This window comes from Solanum lycopersicum, chromosome 7 (genome assembly GCF_036512215.1).
Source record: "Solanum lycopersicum chromosome 7, SLM_r2.1".
Classification (NCBI taxonomy): Eukaryota; Viridiplantae; Streptophyta; class Magnoliopsida; order Solanales; family Solanaceae; genus Solanum; species Solanum lycopersicum.
The window spans coordinates 1,796,862-1,820,873 of NC_090806.1; the positions used below are offsets into that span (position 1 = coordinate 1,796,862).

General features: G+C 35.1%; 3 protein-coding genes across 3 annotated transcripts; all 3 read right to left on the reverse strand.

Annotated features, from left to right (window-relative positions):
- Nucleotides 1–291: 291 nt before the first annotated feature.
- LOC101261244 (FIP1[V]-like protein) lies at nt 292–12,967 on the reverse strand. The gene is made up of 9 exons (XM_004242523.5): nt 11,825–12,967; nt 10,145–10,371; nt 9,107–9,233; nt 8,178–8,246; nt 7,929–8,066; nt 7,640–7,741; nt 7,107–7,444; nt 3,455–5,057; nt 292–1,164 (listed from the first exon to the last, which is right to left on the reverse strand). Exons 1-9 carry the CDS (start codon nt 12,809–12,811, stop codon nt 607–609), a joined length of 4,149 nt encoding a protein of 1,382 aa, XP_004242571.2. The 5' UTR covers nt 12,812–12,967; the 3' UTR covers nt 292–606.
- Nucleotides 12,968–15,864: 2,897 nt separating this feature from the next.
- Nucleotides 15,865–18,824, reverse strand: LOC100191128 (beta-glucosidase 08; the record flags this gene model as incomplete). The annotated part of the gene is given in 3 exon segments (NM_001247487.1): nt 15,865–15,893; nt 15,990–16,308; nt 17,798–18,824. Coding segments are annotated over 3 exon segments (1,375 nt in total), but the record flags the coding sequence as incomplete, so codon positions are not given.
- A 1,745-nt stretch (nt 18,825–20,569) lies between these two features.
- LOC101261532 (uncharacterized) lies at nt 20,570–22,074 on the reverse strand. Its single transcript, XM_004242524.5, has one exon. It carries the CDS (start codon nt 21,970–21,972, stop codon nt 20,791–20,793), a length of 1,182 nt encoding a protein of 393 aa, XP_004242572.2. The 5' UTR covers nt 21,973–22,074; the 3' UTR covers nt 20,570–20,790.
- Nucleotides 22,075–24,012: the final 1,938 nt, after the last annotated feature.

Sequence of the window (24,012 nt, forward strand, 5' to 3'; positions counted from 1 at the left end):
TGTGCTCCAGCAAAACATATAAATTTTCCAAGAGACAAAGCAGTTTACCGCGATATGTACTACACGGTCCCTGTTTCCTAGTTCCAGATTCTCCTGAAATTTGCTTCTCTTCCATGTTCCCTTCATCTTCGAGTTTTGATTCCTGAAGTTCATAGTCCAAAAAAAGTGACAGCAAACACACAAGACTCCTTGCAGGGATTGGCCTTCAAGGAAGAAGAACATGGAGGGCATAGCTATCAGCCATAGTCGCTAACTATGGTTCTCGAATACAGTGTTTACTACTACTACTCATACACTATAATGCAATGTCATTTAATACCCAAAAATGCAATTCTGGCACCCCAACAATGGGCCACTATGATGTTAGGCTTACTGGTATATACATGTATTACAGAAATAAGAAAACCAAATAGATAATCTGAACATGGTTACAGATACCCAAATCTACTATGGGAGGTCTACACAAACCTCAGATCCAGAATAGACAACAGCAGTACAGGCTTCCTTAAGTTGACAAGCACATTGGTAAAACATTAGCCAAGGAGGGCATATACTCCATGAGTAGGAAATAAGCCATCAAACAAAGATGTTCCTTGAATTCCTCATTTAACTGCTTGTCCATCTCCTCCTGCGTGCTGGACGCTCTGGCTTCACCTCTGAATCTGGAGGGGTTTCGCTTTGAACTGAGGATAATGGATCACCTTCCACCTTTTTACTTACTGGAGCTTCTTTCTCACTTGGCATTGGAAGCTTGAAGCGCTCACTACGCTTCTTCAACTTCTCAACTGTCTCCAAATGTTTATCCTCCACAGGCTTTGTTTCTAGGCTATTAATCTCAGGGGCACCTCCATTTTTATTATTAGCTGCAGGTGGTTGATTTTCTTCGACCATCTTTAAAGCTTCATCTTGATTTTTGTTAGCTAATGAAGTACCGGTGCCCTTGTGTACATTGTTGTCTTTCATGTTCAAGGAAGATGATTTAGCATTGATACCAAAGTCTCTTTCCTTGTGGCTTGTCCATCGTTCCAACTTGGAACGTCCCCTCCTGGAATCCTCCTGCTCATCGTCTGATGAAGCTGCTTCCTGATGTTTCTTGGAGGATTGGCGATTCCTGTGGATCTTGTTGTCATTGGTTCCTTGCACAAATTTTCCCTTTGAGCTCACCTGAAGGTAAGCCAGGAAGGAAACATGTAACTTATAGTACGTTAAATTAGAAAATCAAAGAATAGGTTTCTAGACCCCACACCAACCATACTTTGATAGATCCAGATTCCTCTTTTTGGACAACATTGCTTCGCTAAATGCACCATGGTCTAAACTAGGAAATTCAGGTAATGTGGATCACATATGATTGTGCTGGATATTTTTGCAAATTAAATCTTGTGTGCTTCTCAAGTTTCTTTTGCCAACTTAGTGTTTGATAGTTGTGCTTCGAAAGCATAAAATCTTTTAGACAACAATCTAAACTTAGTTTTTCAGAACAATACTTCCAACTAACCCATCATGATGTTTTGGAATCCAAATGCACCTTCTGCATCTAGAAATTAGTTTTTAATTGTCCCACAGCATTAGTTCATGATTAAGTGCACCTACAATCTAGTCAACAGACATTTCTGTAATAACCAAGAATGTTTGAGAGTACAAGCTTACAAATATCAAAGAATCCAAGTCAATTTTGAAATAAGTTCCAATTTGAGCTCACAACAAGCTGCAAGTGGTTACAACTTACAACTAAGTACCAAAATGACCCGCATAACTATTTCTCATCTGCAAATTACCCATAGCATAATAGAGTGCATCAGAAATTTTGAATCCTGTCAGAAAAGAACCTAAGGAGTAAAGGAACAAAAGAGTGTCTCTGAAGAAATTGACAATTCCCTTCGTACAAAATTAATGATAACATTTTCTTTAAAAACTTATGAAGCTCTGATGTTCTTGTCTATATAAATCATGAGAAGCTCTATAAGTAGTATGTAAAGACTTCCCTATCACATCAACGGGATTATTTACTTGGTTTAGATCCATTTGTTCTCCTAATATTTTTAACACATAAGCTAAGCCAGATGCCACCGTTATATATAACTTTTGTTAATGATGTGGTGTCCATGCCATCTCATCGTACCTCGACTATTCGTGTGTATATTAGCTACTTCCCATCCATACAGCCATATAGTTAACAGGCAATAGGTAACACTGACCATAGTTGTATTTAAAAGTAAAAAAACTCAACTAGTACTCTTAGAAAGAAATATAAAAGCTTCAATAATATACTTGTTGAGTACCAACACCATGGGTAATCAGAGTACCAGACCTCTTGTAATAGCTAGAACTTCCATTAAATAGTTCATCATGTAGTTTCTTGTCGTCTTCACCTTTAAAAACTTTTCATGAACATTAGAAGAAAACAACTTGTTAGAGCTTACAAGGGGTTGCTTAACAGGCGAGAGTGAAAGTAAACACCTTGAGAACCAAGGTTAAAGTCATAGCAAAGGCTTCAGAGATTTCTGTCTATCTGCCTAAGTATCTTTGTTGGTGTGAAAGTGGGTCCAGACACCACCATTATTGCCATAACCCCACCCCCAAAAATAAACTCAGAAAAAGAAAAGGAGAAACCGATTAACATCACATCACATCTTTTTGTCTCTCTCCACCTAATATCTATCCCGTGGAGTCAGATTTTGTGTAGGTCTAATTTTTTGGGGAAATTAGATCTTGGAAAAAAATTGAGAACAATTATGGGAAAAGGTGTGCTTAGATACATTTTGAAAGATTATTTTTGGGTTTCTGCCCAATGTTTTGGTACTGACTTTTACAGAACTAGCTAATTTTGAAAGATAATTTCCTTTTCGAGAACTTTTGAATTAGAATGAATGAAGTTGAGTAGAATAGAAGAATAAAGAGCATTCATTTTTTCAAAACCATGATATCTGGGCCAGCTTGCGTGCACCTAGATTAATTCCTCCGAATACATGTCACCTCCCCCCACCTTACACTGTACGAGATAACTCTGTCCACCAACGCTCGGACAAATGGAAAGAAATCACCCAGTGTTTTTAGCAGACTCAGCTGGGATTTAAACCTGAAAATTCATGGTTCTCAACCTATTTCATCGACTTTAAGGCACTCCCTTGGGTAAAATATCACCACCTAGCTAATTTGGATTGAGGTGTTACTTATCATGCATTATTTTTTTGTTAAAACCTACCCTTTTGACTGTATTTCTGAAAGCCTTTTATTTTGATTTAGGAGAGTCTACTTCAGGAAAAGACCAAACAAAGTTGTCTTACTATTTGAAAGTTTTTTCAATCCCAACTTTAACTGTGCATCTGTTACTATGTGAGTAAAATTTGCTATCCCCGTCTTCACAGAAAAAGAGTCGTAAGTCATCATCATTAATGCAATGTGACAACAAAAACTTGAAGACTATTGATATAAAATAGAAGTAGGTACTTACCAACTCATTTTTCTGTCCATTCAGTTCATCTTCGTTCATGTTCAAAGCCATCTGGGAGTTGTGATCACTTTCAAATTCTTTACCCTTCTTCAAATAATCTTTATGTCTTTTCTCATTAACCCTGGAGTTATCTGAAGCAATAGGAGCACGATCTTCACGTGAGTTCACCCTGTCATGCCTTGCTCTTCTTTCATCCTCACGTGTCCTCAGCCTCGATGGACTTTCATTTTCAACACGATCCCTCCTTCTAATATGGTCAGCATGCCTCACATCCTTCGAGTGCTGATCAGAGTTTCTATACTCATCTTTCCCTCTAGATTGAGCAGCCCAAGCTTTTTCTTCCGGAACACGTCCAGCCCGCATCCCGCCCCTTATTTCTTCTCTCTCCCTTTTTGGTAGTGTCTCTTCATGTGACTGTTTGAGCCTATACCACTCCTCACGTTCTCGCTGTCTATCATTCCTCTCCCTCTGAAACACTCCATCTTCTTTGTGCCTGATATAGAGCTGCTCATCTTCTCGTAGTCTCATCAGCTCATCTCTCTTTCGGTGATCTGAGGCATCATCTCTCTCTCGCTTTCTGCGAACCATAGTTTCTCCATGGGAATGGAATGTTTCTTCCTTGTCAATGTGTTCCCTACTTAATTTCACCTCTTCTTTCCTTCTTTTATTGTGGCGATCATCCAAGGTATCGTACCTCTTCAACTCATCCCTCTCTCTATGCCTTGCTCCCATATCCTTATCATAATCAGGCCTTAAAGTAACGTTCTCCAGCTGTTTTCTGTATAAATGGCGTTCTTCTCTATCACTTCCCTCAAATTCTCGAGCCTTGCTGCGGTGTCTAATTCCAATTTCATCAATAAGCTCCCTCTTTCGTGGTTCTTCCATTTTTGCTCTCCTTCCCTGTAGATCGTCATCCCTTCTTTGCCATAATCCCTCTGAATATTCGCGTTCCCTTCGCCGGTCAACGTAATGGGCTGAACTAGAGTCGGCGCCTTTACGGGGATAAGAATCTTCCCTCCCTTTCACTACCCCAGAGTGCTTTTCTGCTTCTTTCTCATAGCGGGCTTTCTTTCGAACTCTATCCTCATCTCTGGCAACTGTTTTTTTGGCATTATCTACGCGCAAAGAGCGTCTACCTTGAACAACTTCCTCATCCATATCATCCCGTAACTTGCGATAACCTCGACTACTTCCAGATTGGACTTTGCTATTCTCACTACTTCTTCCAGCCTTGGAGTCTTCTCCATCATCAGTTTCTTGAGGAGAAGACTGTTCATGTCGTGAACTTAACTTCTGCTTTTTTGCAGAATGTAGAAATTCATCATTCATGGCTTCACTATCAGTTCTTGCATCCAAAGTCATTTCCTCCCCGTCAACTTCACTGTTTGTGTCTGCTCCAACAACTTGATCAGGAATATCATCTCTATCTTCCATATCTTGCTCCTGAGCAGGTCTATCAGCAGTGGGAGAAGAAGGGACAGGAGTGTGTGTACGATCAACACTTTCAAATGATTCTTCCTTCTGACTATCAACTTGGAGTCTATCTCTGCTATTGCTGGAAGTAATGTCAGGTGATCTGTCGTGTGCACTTACCGTTTTTCCCCTGGAATAAAAGAAGGGGAGACAGCCAAAATTAGGTAAACACAAGACAATAGACTCCAAGAAAAGAAGCAGGTAACAACAGCACTGTTTTAACAATAGCAAGAGTAAAAGGGAAGATAGCATATGTGTGACTAAACTTAACTCCATTGAGACATCCAAATAAAATAGAAAGCTTTTCAAAGAACTGAATAAGAATAGTGATATGAGCCAGAGATCCCCAGATTTTCAAAGTTCCTCCACCTTTAACACTTAAGCAAAGTCTTGACAGCTACTTTAAGTACAATCATCGTGTAGAAATGCTAAGCCTTAAAGCCTATATATACTCGTTCACATTGTTGCGGTCATAATAGTTCTGTACAAATTCCTCTCATTTCGTCACGTATCTTCCTATAGCACCACCCTCATATCAAGTCTCCATTTTAGTGATCTAATTTATGACATGATTGGATAGACTTTATTTTAAGTGCTTCCGATTTTTAAGCTCTTTCTCTATTTTTTGTGGTGTTTAGAAAAGACAAAAAGTGTTTTTAGCACTTGTTTTTTAATCAAAAAGCACAAAAATAATCGTTACCTTCTAAAGAAAAAAAAAGGACAAAAATAAGTTAAAAGTTGGGTATCACCAACTTAGTAGAATTTAGGAGCTTTGTAAAGCTAGAGTCTACTTGTTTTGAAACTTGTTTCTGATGGTGGCCAGCACTCCCAATGCTGAAGAATACAACAGTACTAATTCAAAAAAAAAAAAAAAAGTTGGGTATGACCAACTTATGGTTTTTAGCTTATATTTTGTAAAAGACCCAATCAAAACAAACTCTTAATCTGTTTTATCTTTTATAAATCATGTCATTCTCCTCGGTAGATATTGACTTTCTCATAAAGCACCACAACCACTAATTTCTTAGAATCTCCGAACAACTAGAAAGTGCAGCATGCTTAGGGTTTGTTTTGGTAGGGGAACCCCCCAAAAAAAACATTCTAGTCACTATAGATATAGACGAAGCGTTTTATGCAACATGGCGAGAGGTCTAGGCCTCGAAACACGTGGCACAAGTCCACTCCAAATATCCCATCAATTTTCAAGGGCATAAATCTCATATATTTTCAATTTTGTAATTGTACTACTCAGAAAAATAATCAGAAGTACAATTTTCAATAATTTTGCAAATAAATTCAAATAAATCACCAATAATATAGAAAAAAATATTATAATTATTATTCGATGAAGGTTACTACACATAAAATGATAATAATGGAGATAATCTCTAAAATGAAATCATCATCTACTGCATCATCAATCTCTACATTTACTAGTCTTCCCCACCTTCAACTAATATTTGCATTGATTTTTTCTTTATATATTTCAAATAAGGAGAAAGATAACATGTGTAAGAGCAATTGGAAAAATGAATAAAGTTGTCTCACAAACATCTTATCATGGAATCTTTATCCTATCAATTTCAGGCATAATCATCTAAAAGTATTATTTATGACAGTGAAAGTTGCTTTCTTTATTTATATATATTACAAAAATCACTATAACATGAAAACATGATAGCATAAGTATAAATATAATTACTGATTACACTATAGTAAAAAATATGATGTATAGCAAAATTACTTTTAAAATAACAAAAATTAAATTTACCCCCAAGGCAAACACTTTTACTGCCAGAGGTTATGCCTCAAATTGGACCCTCGACCCTTCACAAATCACAACTATAATACCGAAATTGGTGCCACAACCATGTTGCAATTTTAAGTTGAACCAAAGCCACCAATGGCTGAAACGGGTGAGTATTCTCGGAAAATCAGGAAGATGGGCAATAGACACAACTACATTAAAATATCTGCTGCTTAGTTTCAATGATAAGGATAGTTTAAAGGGTTATTTGACACTCCCATTCCTTTCATTGTAGACTGTGGAATATTGCAAACACCAAAAAATAAGTGAAACCTTAATGCTGCTTCTATCTAAGTAACAAACTAAAACAGGAAAAAGGATTAAGTTTCACGTGGTCTGAAAGGTAAAACCATAACGCAACATATATAGTACCTTTCCTCTTGTTTAGAAACACAATTCTTGTTGTCATATGCAGAAGTCTGTCCTCCAGAATCAGAAACAAACTGACCAGGAGCCTCCGGGGAGAAAGGAACCACTCCATCTCCTTTGGTTAAATGATCACCTATAGGGTTTATAAACTGTGTTCTCCTAGCATTGGCCTCTCGCCTGTGGCTCTTATAAGGATTCTGAAAACCATCAGATTCTTGAACATGTTCCTGCAGGGGTCCTCTTCTTGCATCACCTCTAAAATCCTCTGTTGAAGGAATATTGTCCAATTGCCCTTCATTCTTGTCATTCCCTGTGTATTGGTCATCATCCTGGCACACAATCTGTTCACCCAAGAAAATGTCAACAAAGATAAATAAAACAAAACTAGAAAATAAGAAGCAGCACAGTCTTGTTAGGACATGCAAAAATTAGGGAAACAATAATGCCGAGTGATCTCAGCATGAATTATGCTTCTTTTCTATTTTAAATGACACCTCCTTTTCGAATTTGGAAAAAGACAGGGTCAGATCACTCACTTCAATAATTGCATCCGAGTCACGCTGTCGTGGTGGTCGGGTATCAATTGATGGTAGGCGATCACCAGAACCAGTTTCAACTTGTATCGGTCTTCCAGTGGGCTAGTAGAACATCACATCAGTGAGTAAATAGTACGAAAACTAATATCCGAAACTTTGTTATCATTACTTATATTATAAATAAAGATGAAATAGTAAGCATACTTCACCCACTCGCCAAGTTAGAATGTTAGGCCCACAAAATACCAATAAAGTTCCTAAACGTAAGGCTTGAGTTCAAAATACATACTAGTGGTGGTCTCATGCGCATTGATCCTCTTCCTAGGTCATTTGTAGTTCCATCAGTTTTACCATTCAAATTTTCCGATGGAATGTCTTTCATACCAGCTGCTGCTGCAAGTTCTGGGGGCATTTCTGGATCATATTCCTAAAAAATGAATACCAAATAAGAATAAGAACAATTTGAAGTATGATAAGCATATTAGACATGCACGTCTTGCTGAAGATAGTATCTTCATTTGCATAAGCATTCTATTACCTGCTCTGTCCTCACAGTTTCATACACCCGAATTCTTCCTTGCATAGTTGACTCAAGTCGAAGTTGTTCCTGGAGCAAAGATTGATAATCATATTTCAAGATTTTCACTCAACGGAACCAATGCATTCACACATACTAAACATGCATTTTGTGGTTGCACTCCAAACAGTCCTCATTCCTAGCTCTCTTCGTGCATGCACAATGTCGTACAGGCATTGATAGGCTAGCCCTTGTGCCATGGGACACAACCAACTGATTATGGAGTATGGCTGGAAAGCATCCATGACAACCAGAACAAAGAAAGGAGAAGGGCCATGCTAAAAGGAAGAGGGGGAGGGGGGGGGGGGGGGGGTGAGAGCCCAGTTGTACATTTTTTATGTAAAGCATCCTAATAAAATCATAATCCCTCCATTGATTAGGCAAAGGGTAAGAATAGAAAAGAGACTTTTGAAATGTGTCTAATGTACCAAAATGCTTTTTGAAATCTTGTGGTCTTAAACAAGTGATGTGGAATATTGGAATTAGAGAGTTCCCATACATAGAAAGAAGCATTTTTTTACACAAACTAAAAAGGGAAGTAATTTACTTGAATTGAAACGGAGAGACTTTTGAAATGTGTCTAATGTACCAAAATGCTTTTTGAAATCTTGTGGTCTTAAACAAGTGATGTGGAATGTTGGAATCAAAGAGTTCCCACACATAGGAAGAAGCATTGTTTTACACAAACTAAAAAGGGAAGTAAGCTACTTGAATTGAAACGGAGCGAATATTTTACAATTAGCTTAGCATACAAATATAATCTGTAGGGAGAACATGAAATATCAAAATACTTCCAACAAGGTTTAAAACTACCAATCATTTTAAGGATTTTTTGATGCATGGATTCACAAAGAAGCTGAATACAAGAACATGAAATATAGTTAACCAACCAGCTGCTTGCAATAATCTTTCCAGCCATCCTCATTCAAACCGAAGTTAAAAAAATCTGTTACATCAATGCCTGGAAGTCTCCAAGGTTTCTCTTCAAAACCGTCAATGTCAACTTCAAATATAGTCCTGACAGTGTACATGGGTAAATAAGCATTTTGAGTGTCTTTGAACCTTTCCAGTAGATATATGATTTGCCCCAAAAACATAACAAATGAAAAGTAGTCATCTGATACTGTGCACAATAATACTTCCACCACACTCCAACATATTCATGTCATCAGTTATTCTACACAGCCGAAATTACAAGGAAATACCACATAAATAGCATGAATTTTAACCTCATAGATCTAGCACAAGCTTATGTGTTAATTACCCTCCTTAAGAGTTTCACAACATGAGGACAAGTTCTTCAATAGGTCTTAAGAGAGATATAAAAACAAGTTACTTGGGAAATTTGACGGGAAGCAAACACTCCTTATAGCAGCTACAGATAGCGACATAATATAAGAGGCAGGAAGAGTTGTTGAATATTGACTGTCTTTTTTTTAACAAGTAAATATTTTCATTAATCACAAGGCCAAAAGAAGGTTCATATTCAAGACGTATACCAAACAGTAAAGGACTTGCACAAAGATATTGTTCTCTATAAAAGACACTCAATCCTCTATAAAACCTGGAACTACACGGGTGCACCAAAATAAATAAGGGATTGGAGAGATGGAGACTATTCCTCAACTGCCAAAAACTCAATTCTGTGAACATACAACACAATCATATAACTCTAAAATTCCAAAGAAATTTGGACATAGGAACTGAAGTGCCCATGCTTGAGACAAGAACAGAGGATTTGCACATAATGACAATAACCAAACTAAATTACAGACTCAACACACGATGTTTATTAAAAAGAAATTACGGCAAAGTAGTGTAACTAGAAAAGAGGTGGTACACTTAATTCATTCATAACAGTAAATACCGAACCTCACCAAACAGAAAGAATAGCAAATTTGAGTATGTTATAAATCAGGGAAACATACTTGTGTGAAGGAAGAGTGAATTCCAGCCCAATCCCAAGGCCACGTCCAGACGCACCACCTCCCCAGCCAGACATACCATAGCCACCTTTCATTCCTGGTGGTCTCCAATCACCTCTACCACGTCCAGCTACAGGGCCTACATTGACAGGGGGGCGGACTTGACCAGGTATCCCTCCAGGACCCGACGGGGGAACTCCAGGCATAGGAGCTGCACCAGGCCTCACATACTACATGATACAAGGAAAACAGAGAAGAGATTCATGTCAGCTGTCCAAATAATGCAACAGGGACAACTATCAGGACAGAATGGCAAAAAGAAAAAGAATCCAGAACAGATATATACAGAAAATCTTTTTTAAAACAGTAAAAGTAAAAAATAAATAGTAAATCTTCCAATATCTGACAAGAAACAGACAACAAAATTGGGCATATAAGATAGCAGTTCTGAAGGAGTTTAATCAAGTAAGCAAGCTAAGAGTAAACATGCGGCGGCCAAAGAACAGTTCAATGTGTTAAGTATGTCACCAGATAAGCACGTAAGACATTGCTTTCACAGATTCAGCAAGCAAAGTGAGAAATATGGACTAAAACCTTCACTTTATATTATGATGTCTGAAAATAGGACTTGCATATGTTACTTAATCGTGATAAATTTCATGCAACCGAAATAAAACAGTTATCAGTGTTACAAATTCCTATATATCTGTTCTTTTCTTCATATTTGACCAAATACTAATTGAATGTTGTACTTCATCACTCAGCATTAGAAAACGGATCTTTCTTTCAGTATATATCATTATCAGTTTAAGCAACCAGATTGACTTGAATAGGCTTCATTCGTTAATGATCTACTTGCATAGGTGCAGTCCGTCTGGAAAATGAGGGTGCTGATTAGAGACAAAAACATAGTTAAACTGAAAAGAGATCAAAAGTCAGGAATGGTCCACCAACAAACTAATGTCCAAAAGTTTTTCTGAGATTTTCCATTTACATTCTCAGGAGCTACTAACATAGCAGCAGATACAACTTGCAGATGGTGATAAATAGTCCAAAAACAGTGTTTATCTATTTAAAAAGGTGCTAACAACTGCCGGACACCCAATTGTTAAAAAACTAGCTTTTATCTATTTAAAAAATGTGCTAACAACAGCCAGTTAAATTGAAGTGCTTTTAGATGAGTAACGTTAGACGATTAACTGTGCCAACAGCATGCAATGTATCACATGGCGATAAAAGTGTGAACCAACATGCAATCACATAGGATTATGAATAGTTTAGAGTTCATCACATGTGTCCCACATTTTTCGCATAAAAGGAGATTTTCAATTGTACGTTTGGATATCCCTAAGAGAATTCAATTTGTGGATGAGTACTGTTAGCCTTTGCAGATGCCTTGTATTTGGAACATTTCAAACATCCTCTACCTATAAATTAAAGCATGGCTATGCTATAGACTGACTAAACAGGAATTATTTCCAGCAAAATTATGAAATAAATTTTATTAATAATATTATCATCAGTACAATTCTTTATACAGCTTGTGCATACAATGAGAGCCATCGGCCTTAACATCACCAATGACCACAAAACCATATGAAAATTACAAGTCAGCTTACATTGCATGTTCTGATCAAACAATATGGGAAGAACACAAACCCCCAGAGGTACAACATCACTGACCTTATACTGGGAATGATACGGATGATTGTATGCATGATTGGGGTACCCAACCTTTCCTGCTACTCCAGGTGCTCCATTCACTTTTAGTGCATCTAATATCTCCTTTCTCTCTCCATTAGCGGCAGGACCCCCCTCTTCACCCCAATCTTGCTCCTCCATCATTGGTGGATGGCTTGGGCCATCATTATCAGCAACAATAACCAAAGGATCTTCATCTTCATCGTCCTCTTCACCAATACCCATTCTCTCCATGCCCATTGGTCCATGAGTGTTGTCATTTAACACAATCTGCAAATCATCCTCACTATCACTATCCCAATCATCCTCAAAAGTACCTTCTCCAGTATTCCCCGCCCCACCTGAAACACCCAGAATCGCCAGCCCAGGAATCAACTGCTCGGCACCAGAAGCTTCAATCACGAAATTCCCTGCATTTCCAGTCCCATCCTTCAGATTCTCATGGTCTTCACCTACATTTTGATGATTCCCCATCAAAATATCATCTTTATCATCCGTCTCTTCCACTACAATATCAATATTAGCTTCATCCATAAAATTCAAATCTTGAAACTCCGTTTTAGCTAATTTCACATCCTCACTCTTAACCAAAACCCTAGCTGTCGAATCCGATTCATTAATTCCACCCAAACCCTCCATTCTTCCAGCTCCAAGTTTTAAATACAGATTGGATTCGGGTAACCTCGACCCGGATTTAACATCTAGCGGAGAAGCTAGGGTTTTTTCCTGACCAGTAATAGCACTCGGCCCAGCAAAATTCGGTTTCGAATTCGAATTCGAATTCGGAGCTCCGTATAAAATCTCCTCATCATCGCTGTTGATGTTCAGATCGATCGGCCGGCTCGTAGCCCCGGCGGCTTTGGGCGCAGCTTCTTCTTGCGCTACCGGCTGCTGCTGAGACTGAAACGACGCCGTTAAGGGGCGGAGCACATCGGTGTAGAGATCTCCGAATTCATCGTCGTCCTCCATTATCGATTAGAGAGAGAACTGCGAGTACTTCCGGAGAAAAACGCAATAAAGAGAGGGTTTTGAGGGCTTCTTAGAAGGGTACAAATTTGTGCTCTTCAAATCTGGTTTTGAGGGTCTATTAAGAAGAAAAAAAAAGTTACAAATTTTGAGCTTAGTAAAATTGTAAAAGTAATTACTAGTTAGGTAGTTAAAGTAACAAAAAATGATTTTTGAGAATATAATTGATATATTTGATTTATAATTATTCGTATTCGATATGGATTAGAATGAATAGAAAATGAGGCTGTTACGTGTCACGTGTTATGTTGTAATTTAGAGTAGGATCTTTATTGATTATGTGATAACATATAATAAGACTTTGGAGCTCACTGATAGAATACTATTTTTATTTTATGTTCAATACTTGCATTTAAACTAAAAACAATTTATATTTGTATATATTTAAAGTTCGACTAATTAAATAAAACACAATTGAAAAAACGCTTCAAACAATTCTTTTCATGGATAGAATTTCAACACGAAACTCCTAACGAAGAATAGAGAAATTTCATTCAACCTATTATAATTCTTATTATTGGTTACATTATTTTTAACCAAATTGAACTTTTACTCTTTATTGTTTAATTTTTACATTACCTTAAAGTAATATTAGCGTAATATGAAAATTACAGAATTAAGCAAATATATGAGATATATATATATATATACTCGACTCTCTTCTCTCTACATCTCTCCCTCAGCTCTCTCCTCTCCCTGCCCCTCTCTATGCCTCTTTTCTCTAAATACTAATACAAATGTGAACAATCAATTACACAATTACAAATGATAACAATCAACTAACTCAATACAAATGATAAGTGTCAATTATGCATATACACTTGTATAACCTATATATACTCCTCAGAATCTCAACAACAAAACATAAAAGATTAATTTTTTGAAGTAGATTATTATTTTTTATATAGATTATTTGTACTTTGTGAATACTTATAATAAATACATGAATTTTAGAGATGGTGAGATATTCATCTGTAGATTTAGATATAAAATTATCTATATTAGAAATTGAATTACCTTAATATGAAGCCAAAGTTGCTAATTAATTTTTAATTGCATTTAACTTATATAAAACCTTAAGTTTTATGTAAAAAATGAACTCTCAAATCTATGTAACCGTTCTTAACTATATTAATAAGACTAGAGTTCAATTATAAATTGTTATGGTAAAAGATGAAAGAATACTTATCACTCCATCACTTGGTAGACTTCGAAGGTCGCAACTTGCAAGGATTTTGAAGTAATAATTGAATTGCACTCAATAAATAAATATCGTCATGGATTTGTTGGCTGGTACTTGGGCCTACTTGGGCCCAAAACATTTTTATTTTTGAAATTGGCCTAAACCTTGAGGAACCAAAAGCCCATAGGGGACCCAATTCAGTTCTTTATGTTATCCATTTGGGTAAAATTTTGTGCAAATTACATAAATTCCATAAATTACTATTTATCCCTAATTAATCTCTTAAAAGTTTAAGTCTATTACAATAATTGCAGCATTAAAAATTAGCTCGAATATAATGTATATGTAGCTCATATACATTAAAGAAATAAGGAATTTGGAGATTTTTAAAGTAACAAAGGGATAATGAAAAAAAGTGAAACAAAAAATGTGATGTAATTATGTGATAACATATAATAAGACTTTGAAGCTTAGAATACTATTTTTATTTCATGTCCAATACTTGTATTTAAACTTAGATCAATTTAAATTTGTGTATATTTAAGGTTCGACTAATTAAGTAAAATACAATTAAGAGAGGACGCTTCAAACAATTTTTTTCATAGGTAGAATTTTAACACGAAGCTCTTAACCAAGGATAGAGAAAATTCATTCAACCTACTATAATTCTTATTATTTATTACATTATTTTTAACCAAATTGAACTTTTACTTTTTATCGTGTAATTTTTACATTACCTTAAAGTAATATTAGCGTAATATGAAAATTACAGAATTAAGCAAATATATGAGATGTATATATACACTCGACCGTCTTCTCTCTACCATCTCCCCCTTAGCTCTCTCCTCTCCCTGCCCCTCTCTATGCCTCTTTTCTCTAAATACTAATACAAATGTGAACAATCAATTACACAATTACAAATGATAACAATCAACTAAATCGATACAAATGATGTGTGTCAACTATGCATATACACTTTAGTGATACAAAATATAAATATACATGTATCCATTGGTACAACATTGATACAAATGATAACAATGTTGAACTTGTTACAACCTTAATACAATTATATTAATATGATACAATTTATTTAGTGATACAAATTGTTTTTTATAAAACAATTGTATTCATTGAATAATATATACAAACTAATTACATTTATGCAATAAATCAGCAATTATACAAATACAATTATTTATATATAATGTTTGCCATTTTTGTTTGTTACACTCCTTAGCAAGCCCAACAAAAGTATATAAATTTAAGAGAAACTTAAGTAAATATACTGTAATAAAAAAATATTTATCATTTATAGCAACAATATTTTTTTTTCACTTGACCACTTTTAATTCATTTATAATACAAATTTAACACATATTACAAAGCTAAATTTATTATTCAAATATAATACAAGTTTAAATGATGGATAATTAATCACACATTTAATACATTTATAATACAATGTGATAATTTTTTACCAAAAAACATAATATATTTTAAAAATAATTATAATTCACTTTTAATACATATTACAGATTTATCACAATATTGCTATAAATAGTAGTAATAAATAAAAAATATCGCTAAATCAATAATTATTTTTAAAAATGATTTTTTCTACATTTAAGATGACTTGATAAAATTGAAAACAAATGGAAAAAGAGAAATTAATAAATGAGGCACATTAAATGACATAGTATATAAAAAGAACGTTTACATACCAAACCAATACAATTAGATTATATATGTGAACCAAAGTACATAACATTCATAAATATTACTAGCTATCATCCTCAGCTTTCACGTACATTCAAGATTCAAATTTGCATGTTCCATAACCTAGAAAACACACACACACATAACATCATTAGAAAGATTATCATACTATAAATTTCATAAAAAGATCATATAATTTCATGTTTTAAAAAACCTTACTTGGATCGGAGAAGGCGACTACACCAGTACCAGCAAAGTCACAATTGAAGTTGTTTCGACCTTCCTTTTGATAGTACGAGTTCATGGCAAAGGCTGCGTGAGATCGGATAGTGTTGGGTTTAAAGCAGGAACCACCCACTTGAATTGGTGTGCAGTCAACTCCCTGACTGCACACATAGTTAATGTTGGATTGTAGTTGTGCATCAGTTGCCTCAACCTTTGGCATGCAGAATTTTTTGTTCTCCGCTGGTGTTTTTGGTTGACCTTTATTGCCTCCGCCACCGGTTTTTGGTGGGGGCAATGAAGGTGTTGGGTGAGCCTGTAAGTATCAAAATTATAAAACTTAAACAACTAGAGGTGACAAATGAATGAATTAAACAAAGTCAAATCGATTAATCGGTCATAAGTAGTGACACACTCTAGTAAGAGGCAAGGTGGTGCATATATAAGTTTTTGAATCTATCTTAGGATAGTAAAGAGATCAATAGTAGCTTCAATTAGCGTATAGCGAATGAAAAAAGTGTTCATTCTAAATCTCTTCTTCAAGAAAACTGTTAATCAATTGATTCCTACGGTCAAACTCTCCACCGCTTAAGTTACAAGTTCAAATTTCAATAATAATGAATATTTTTATATGAATTTCTGGCTCAATCACTGATGCTAACATAATTATCATATATTTTTTACGCAACCTAGCGATTAAAGGGTTACGAAAATTCCTAAGGTCGTGCCATGTGTTTATGTTTAAGCCATAACCATTAACAACTCATCATGAAAATTCTAAATCCGTCACTAATACAGACTTCTATTTTTAAATTAGTGGGACCATAAAGGAAAAAGCAATACATTAAAAAGAAAGAGAGAATAAAGTAAAAAAACAAAAATCAAAGAAGACAAGATTCAAATTTAAAGATGCTTATGAAATCTTTTTTTTTTTAAAAAAAAAAAAAAGAAAAAAGATGATGCTTATGAAATCTTTTTCTTTTTTCATTTTGTAAATACTACATCACATGTTTCATTAAGTAGCCGTTGGACATGTTAAACTTTTTTTTTGGTTCACTGAAAAAATGACAATTATTTAATGCAAGAGAATCCAATGAAGAAATTATTTTTATTAATCTATTACGTAATAACATGTGGTGGCCACTACAACAGGTGTCAACTTTTTTCTTTTCGACCATGCCACGTATATTAATTACGATAATAATAATTTTAAAGCGTGTACGTTTAATATTATCGTTAAATTAAAACACTTAAATCGAAACTCAAAAAAATTATTGGATTTGAGTACCAAAACGGCTCCACATGGAAAACATATTTCCATGTATCTAGGTTCTAGAGTGGAAAAAAATGCAATACAACTAGCTGTACTCAACTGGAAAAAAAAGATTCTTCAAACCAAAAGACAAAATGAAATTATTTACAAAAAGCTTGTTGTAATTATATAGCTGTACCATTATAATCATAATTACATTAACAAAATGACCTAAATACCCCTCATAGATTCAATTTAATTAATTATGCTTATAACAAAACAAAACTATAGTACTCAATTAATTTAGATGTGTTTAAGCCACTTTGTTTTGTTATCCAGTCTCATTTTATGTGATATTTTTGTTTTTCAGGAATCAAACAATTTAATTTTGATTTGACATTACGTATGAAATTTTTAAATTTTTTAAAATGATGTTTATCTATTTGTAAACTACGTAAAAAGTATTATAAGTCACAATAATCGATAATTTAATATTTTAAAAATATTAAAAAGGCAAATGAGACTGATGGAGTAATTAATTTTTCGAAATTACCTGGTTGCTTTTCAAAACTCCGACATCATAAACCGGAGTGAAATCGGGTCGGAACAACCCGAAGTTCCTCTCAGCGATGGATCCGGGTTTGGTGTTCTCATTGAACAATGAAAAAATGTAGGTCTCGATCTTCCTGTGCGGCATCAATGGCGTACCGATCCCGGAATTATATTTCTTCATCAATCCACCATTATACGAAGCTGCATTTTCCACAGTACATTGCGGTTCATACGCTTCTCCTTGCGAAGGCCACCCTGTCTCAGCAGCAACAATCTCCACATCTGAATGCTTCAATCTCACCATCGACATATACACCGCATCCAACAACATATCAAAAGAATTCGTATACCATTTCTTCGAAAATCTATCGTAAACCCCTTTATTCTTTCTAAATAGAAGAAAATCCTCTTGTTTCTTGTTGTATCCGAAGTAGGGATAGGGATTTACCATAAAAGGACCTTTTGTTTCACGAAGAAATTGTAGCATCGGAGCTAGAATACCCACATCCCAACCGGGTCGAAACCGGGCTGCACTGGGTGGGTTAGAACGGAGTAGAATACCCAACGAATGAGCTGAAGAGACTTTTATACCCTTCAACCCAGATAAACCCAAAGCTTGGTAAAAAACCTTCATAGCTGGAACAAGCTTGTTCTGTACCTCAGGTGTATCCCAGTGAAGAACCTCATTACCCACTAGAATAACATCCATCTTTGTCTGTGGGTAATGAGGTTTGATATTCTGCTCGACGTATCGTCGAGCATAGGCGAGATCCAGTAGATTCGGGATCTCGCCATTTGGTACTGTGATTGTTAGCGAGATTCCCGTGTTTGCAAAAGCACGGAGGATGTCAGGGTTGATATCGAAAATCTTTACACGGTCTATGACCGTTTTATCCTTGATGAACTGAGCTACTTGAGCTGGCGGAGGGAGGTTGTTTCCGAGAGTCCCGTAATTAACACCTATAGAAGTTACATCACGAAGAAAAAGAGCAATAGCAAAGAAAAATAGCACAAAAGAAGTTTTGCTTGATAGGTTCATCATGGTTGATATGGTTGATACAGAGATAGATGATTTATTTATATATACGAAGAAGAATAGTCCAATTTGAAATTTGGACTATTTTGACCAAAAGGAAAGAGAATAGAGACCTCTAGATTTCTTTTGTGAATAAGAGGGCTATTTAGTATTTTTGATACATATGTTAAAAGGAAGGAATAGAATATAGTATAATATAAAAACGTGTCGTGGCAACAAAGGTCAAAAGGATACCATAATTATTATTACAAGACTATGTTGATAACGCGTATGTCATTGAAAATGAATATGTCCGAAATGTGAAAATGGGTTAAATTTGAACATTTAATGGTAGTTTGCTAAAATACATATTTCAAAATTTCTTAGGCAAAAGTTAGGCTTAAATAGTGAAAGTTATCATGATTCATATGAATAATCTATAGTCTTTTATGCACGGATAATACAACAATTATATTGGTATAGTCTCACAAGTGGCATATAGAGGGAATAATGTATATATAACTCAATTCCTATCTTGTAAAATAAAAATGGAAAAGAATCAAATATATATTATTGGAATTTTTTTTAATACTTTCAATTCAAATATAGCTCTCTCGTTAGCTTAACCTAGAAGACAAACACATTACTTTTGCTGACAAGGAATTTCGAACTTAAAACCTCCAACATAAAAGTCTCAAAGCCCGAATCACTGAGTCAAAAGGATAGGAGTATATTTAGATCAAAAGTATAACGGAGGTATGTTTAACCATATAGACCTTCAACTCAAAGTAATCTCATGCACTGATAATATTTAAAAACAATTATACAATATATACAAGTCAAAACCATCAAATATACAAAATCAATGTAGAGGCATAGTGTCATAGACTTACTTTGTAGTATTAGTTGAATGATAAGGGAGAGGATGATGTTAAATGAAACCTGTAATCATTTCAACAGAATATACATACATTTCAAGAGAACTCACTTATTTAACATAACGTCTATCCAAAACAGCCTCCCTACTCCTCGTCCTCTCCAGCCCTCCCTTAAGAAACTATACTGGGTTTGTTATTGTTGTTGACGCAATCATCAACAGTTAATGATGATTATACGTCCAGTTAGTCGAGTAATTTGGTAGGAGCAAATCATATCATGGCTGGGTAAACACAATCTTTAGTACTGGCAAATCGAGCAGTACTGGAACGAACCAAAATCTGAGGCACAACAACATAGCCACATACAAGAAAACAATGAAACCACCACAAAGCAATACAAACAGAAACCAACAAGAAACTCTAATATACAACTACATAAACCTTGTTGAGAATAAGTCAAAGGAATTATCAAATGAAATAAAGAAAGGAAAACAAAGGGCAAATAACAACTAGGAAACAAGAAGAAATTCTTTATTAGAGAAGAGCTCATCAACAGAAGATAGTCTGCCAATTCGTGCTACGATGAAATAAAGGTTTTCATTTGAAAACTACACTGCATCAGAACGAGCTTCGAGAGCTAATCAATCACTAAAGCCCCCACAAGGATTGGGCGTTATACCCAATTAAATAAGAATGTCATGTTCCAGGAAAACCAGTGCGACATGTTAAAATAAGGCGTGTAATGATCTGGGAAGAAGCCAACTACCTTCAAGAAGGGTCATCACATTTTCTTAAAGCTGAATGAGCGGTATCAGAATGACAAGAACTACTAGAAGTACAAATCATTTAAAGAAATCAGCAGAAAACAGTCATAAGCGAGTGAACAAAAGCTGCTATAGTGTTTCAAGCAGACTCTGAAAAGCAATATCAAATGTACAATAACAATGTATGTTATACATATAAAGTACCGACTGAATCAAATGGCAAGAGGCAACATCTACGACTCAGTGGTCTAGCATGTAACTATCTATCGTGAAACAACATTTTAAGACAATAAAACCACTCCAAGACACTAGCAGATCACCTCGACAAAAACAGCTATCAGTTTCTTCCAAGGGGCAAAGATCTGCAAGAATAAGTCTCCTTGAAGTCAGACTTTCTTGATGAAGTGAAAATGGAGGCATAGACTTCCTTTGTAGCATGAGCTGGAGCTACATCAACAGCCTTAAACCTCTTCCCTGACCCGTTGCTCGCACTATTCTTCACATCCTTAACTTCAATCTTACTTTTAATGCCAATTTTACCATTCCCTTCCACTTTCCTTGCATCCTTGCCTACCAGCTTATCCTCAATCCCATGTTTCATCCCGCTCAAGCGTGGTGCCCCAATGACCTCTTCACCATTCATAGCTGCATCCTCATTCCTCCCCTTCTTCACCTTCTTACTATCCTTCAATTTCACCCTTTCTTCCTCCATTCTCTCCCTCAAAGCCGCAACCTCTTCTTCACTCCCGTTGATCACAATTTTGTCACTCTCCACAACCTCCTTGTGGCAAACCAAACAAGCTGAGGATTTCACCTCCTTCAAAGCTTTTGCACTCAAAACATGCCCACAACCCCTCAAAGCAAAGAACTTGTACTTCCCATTGAACTCCAACCCTGTTACCGGGCACTGAAACCCAGTCCCTTCACCATCACCAAGCCCTCTATCCTCTTTCCCCGGAATCACCGATAGCTCAACCGGAATCATATCTTTCAATCCCTTCATATACCCAAACTGCTTAGGCACCCTTTTCTTCAATAAAGCCTCAACTAACGTCTCCTTATTGAACAAATTCCCAAGCTTATCAATAACAACAGGATGCTTTAATGACTCGTTCGACAACGCACAATTCAACCATCTAGACAACCTAATCTCATTTGGATCAATTTTATCCGGCTTCTTAACAGCATACATCTTAAGATAACAGTCTCGGGACTCCGCTCCCGTGGCACCTCCATCACCACCACCACCACGAAGGCGGAAACGTAGTACCAAAGTGGAAAACGGGCTAATCCCAGAACCATATAATAGAGTTGAATCCTTAATCGGTCGACCATCAAAAGTAAAATAGACAGAATCCTTAATTGCAGCTAATGATTGCTGGGTTTTTTCAAGCAAACATGATTTGAGGTCTTGCAAAGTGAAATTAGGATTAGGGTTTTCAATATTTAGGACATGAGTAGGGATCTGAAGCTCTGGCGATTGTATAAAAACTGGGAAATTGCGCATTTGGGGTTCCATTATTAGGGTTTATGAATTGAAATCGAAGAGAAATTTTAAAAAAATACCTGAATTGAAGAGGAATCGAAGAGCTCTGGTTCTCGAAAGGGGAAAAAGATTAAAATTTCATCGTATTCTTGGTATTTATACTTCTTCTGGATTTTGTTTTGACCCGTTTGGTTTTATATTTGGGCCGACTCAAAATCCTTATATGTTTCTAAGCCCATATCTAGAGGAGGTGTCATGGTCTTTTCTTTTTTGGTTCGATATATTGCTTTACATAAGTCAAATCGAATATAGAGAGAGAAAAGTGAGATCAATATTCGATTTTTATTGTTAGATCGCCGATTTGCATTTCCTAATGTTTTGTCTGATCCCTAATTTCTCGATATTAATATTTTCAATAACTCAAGATGGTACAGGGTGCAAAAGTCGCTACAACAAAGCAACGTATTCCTACTATAGGTTTTATTTATTGAACTAAATTCACCCGCCTTTTACACTTCATAGACAAAATAATATTAATCGATGAGACGTGGGGTGAAGTTAACTATATTGAAAGTTTGTAGTTAGACCTTATTTAGGTTTCGAGTTAAACATGATGAGTAAAGTTGAGCACTTAAAGTGTAAGTTCGATAATGTAAAACATGAAGTGAATGTGAAAGTATGGAGATGGATGTACAAGTCATATCCAATAGAGGCAGTTTTAAGTAATTCAAGATAATAGAGAAATTAAAAATAATAATACACGTTATATTGAACTGGAGTTGAAGTAAATTAACTTAAAAATGCATTCGAGATACCGTGTGAAAAAGATATATCATCGAGACTTTAAGATAAATATATAATTATATCCCTTTAGAATTTTCTATTCTATTAAAATAAATAAGAGAATTGTTTTATATAAATATAATATTTGATTATTTTCTAAATGAAAGTAAAAAAATTTATTTCTTTTAGCTACATTTAAGTAATAAAATTACTAAACAAATAGTTTATAGCTAAAAGAAAACTAATTTTGGAACTTTATTTGGTTTATATAGCGAAGGTAGGAAGTTGTGCATTTAAAGAAGATATTAACAGAGTGGATGAGAAGAGATTCAAAGGTAGTTGGCTGATGTACTTATTTAATACTCTCCGTTTGCCATCACACTTATTATATTTGACTTTACGTGTCTATTAAGAAAACGATGATTTGAATAAATAAATAATTAGTAATAAAAGTAAAATATGAGAAAAATAATTATTTTGTTTTAATATGTTAAAAATGACCAATTATACATATATACACAATTATACAATAATTTTAGGGATAATTGTATCGAATGACAAACTAATAATATAAAATAAATGTAGTAGGTACCCTTTGATTTATTTGTGTTCCATAACAAACTGTTTGTCAGTCCCTCTCTCCTTCAAATTCTCGCTCGCCACTCTCCCTCTCTCTCGCTCATTCTTGTCGCTCGCCTCTCTCGCTCGCTTATTCTTGTTGCTCGCCTCTCTCGCTTTATACAATAAGAATTGTATAAATTGTGTTTCTAAGTATAAAGCGAGAGAAAATTGTATAAATGCATGCAGATACATATATCTTTGTCCTTTACACTTATAATTGTACAACAAAAATATTTTCCTGCCCAAGTCTCTTTTGTCTTTCTCGTTTTACACAAATTCAAATTGTATATAATTTCTTTCTTTCTCATTTTATACAATTCAATTCTTCCATGCACAAGTCTCTTTTTGCCTTTCTCTTTTCTCATTTTATACAAATTCAAATTGTATATAATTTCTCTCTTTCTCGTTTTATACAATTCAATTATGCCTTTCTCACTTTCTCGTTTTATACAATTCAAATTGTATATGGTTTCTTTCTTTCTCATTTTATACAATTCGTTTCAATTGTATATGTATAGCGAATTATACATATATAAGTTTGCTATGGAGCGCAATTATGCAAACTTTGTTATAGCATACAAATATGAATTTTATGTTTGCTACATATAAAAGTTGTCCATAATTCTATACAAATATGAATTTTATGTTTGCGAATTATTCATTATGTTT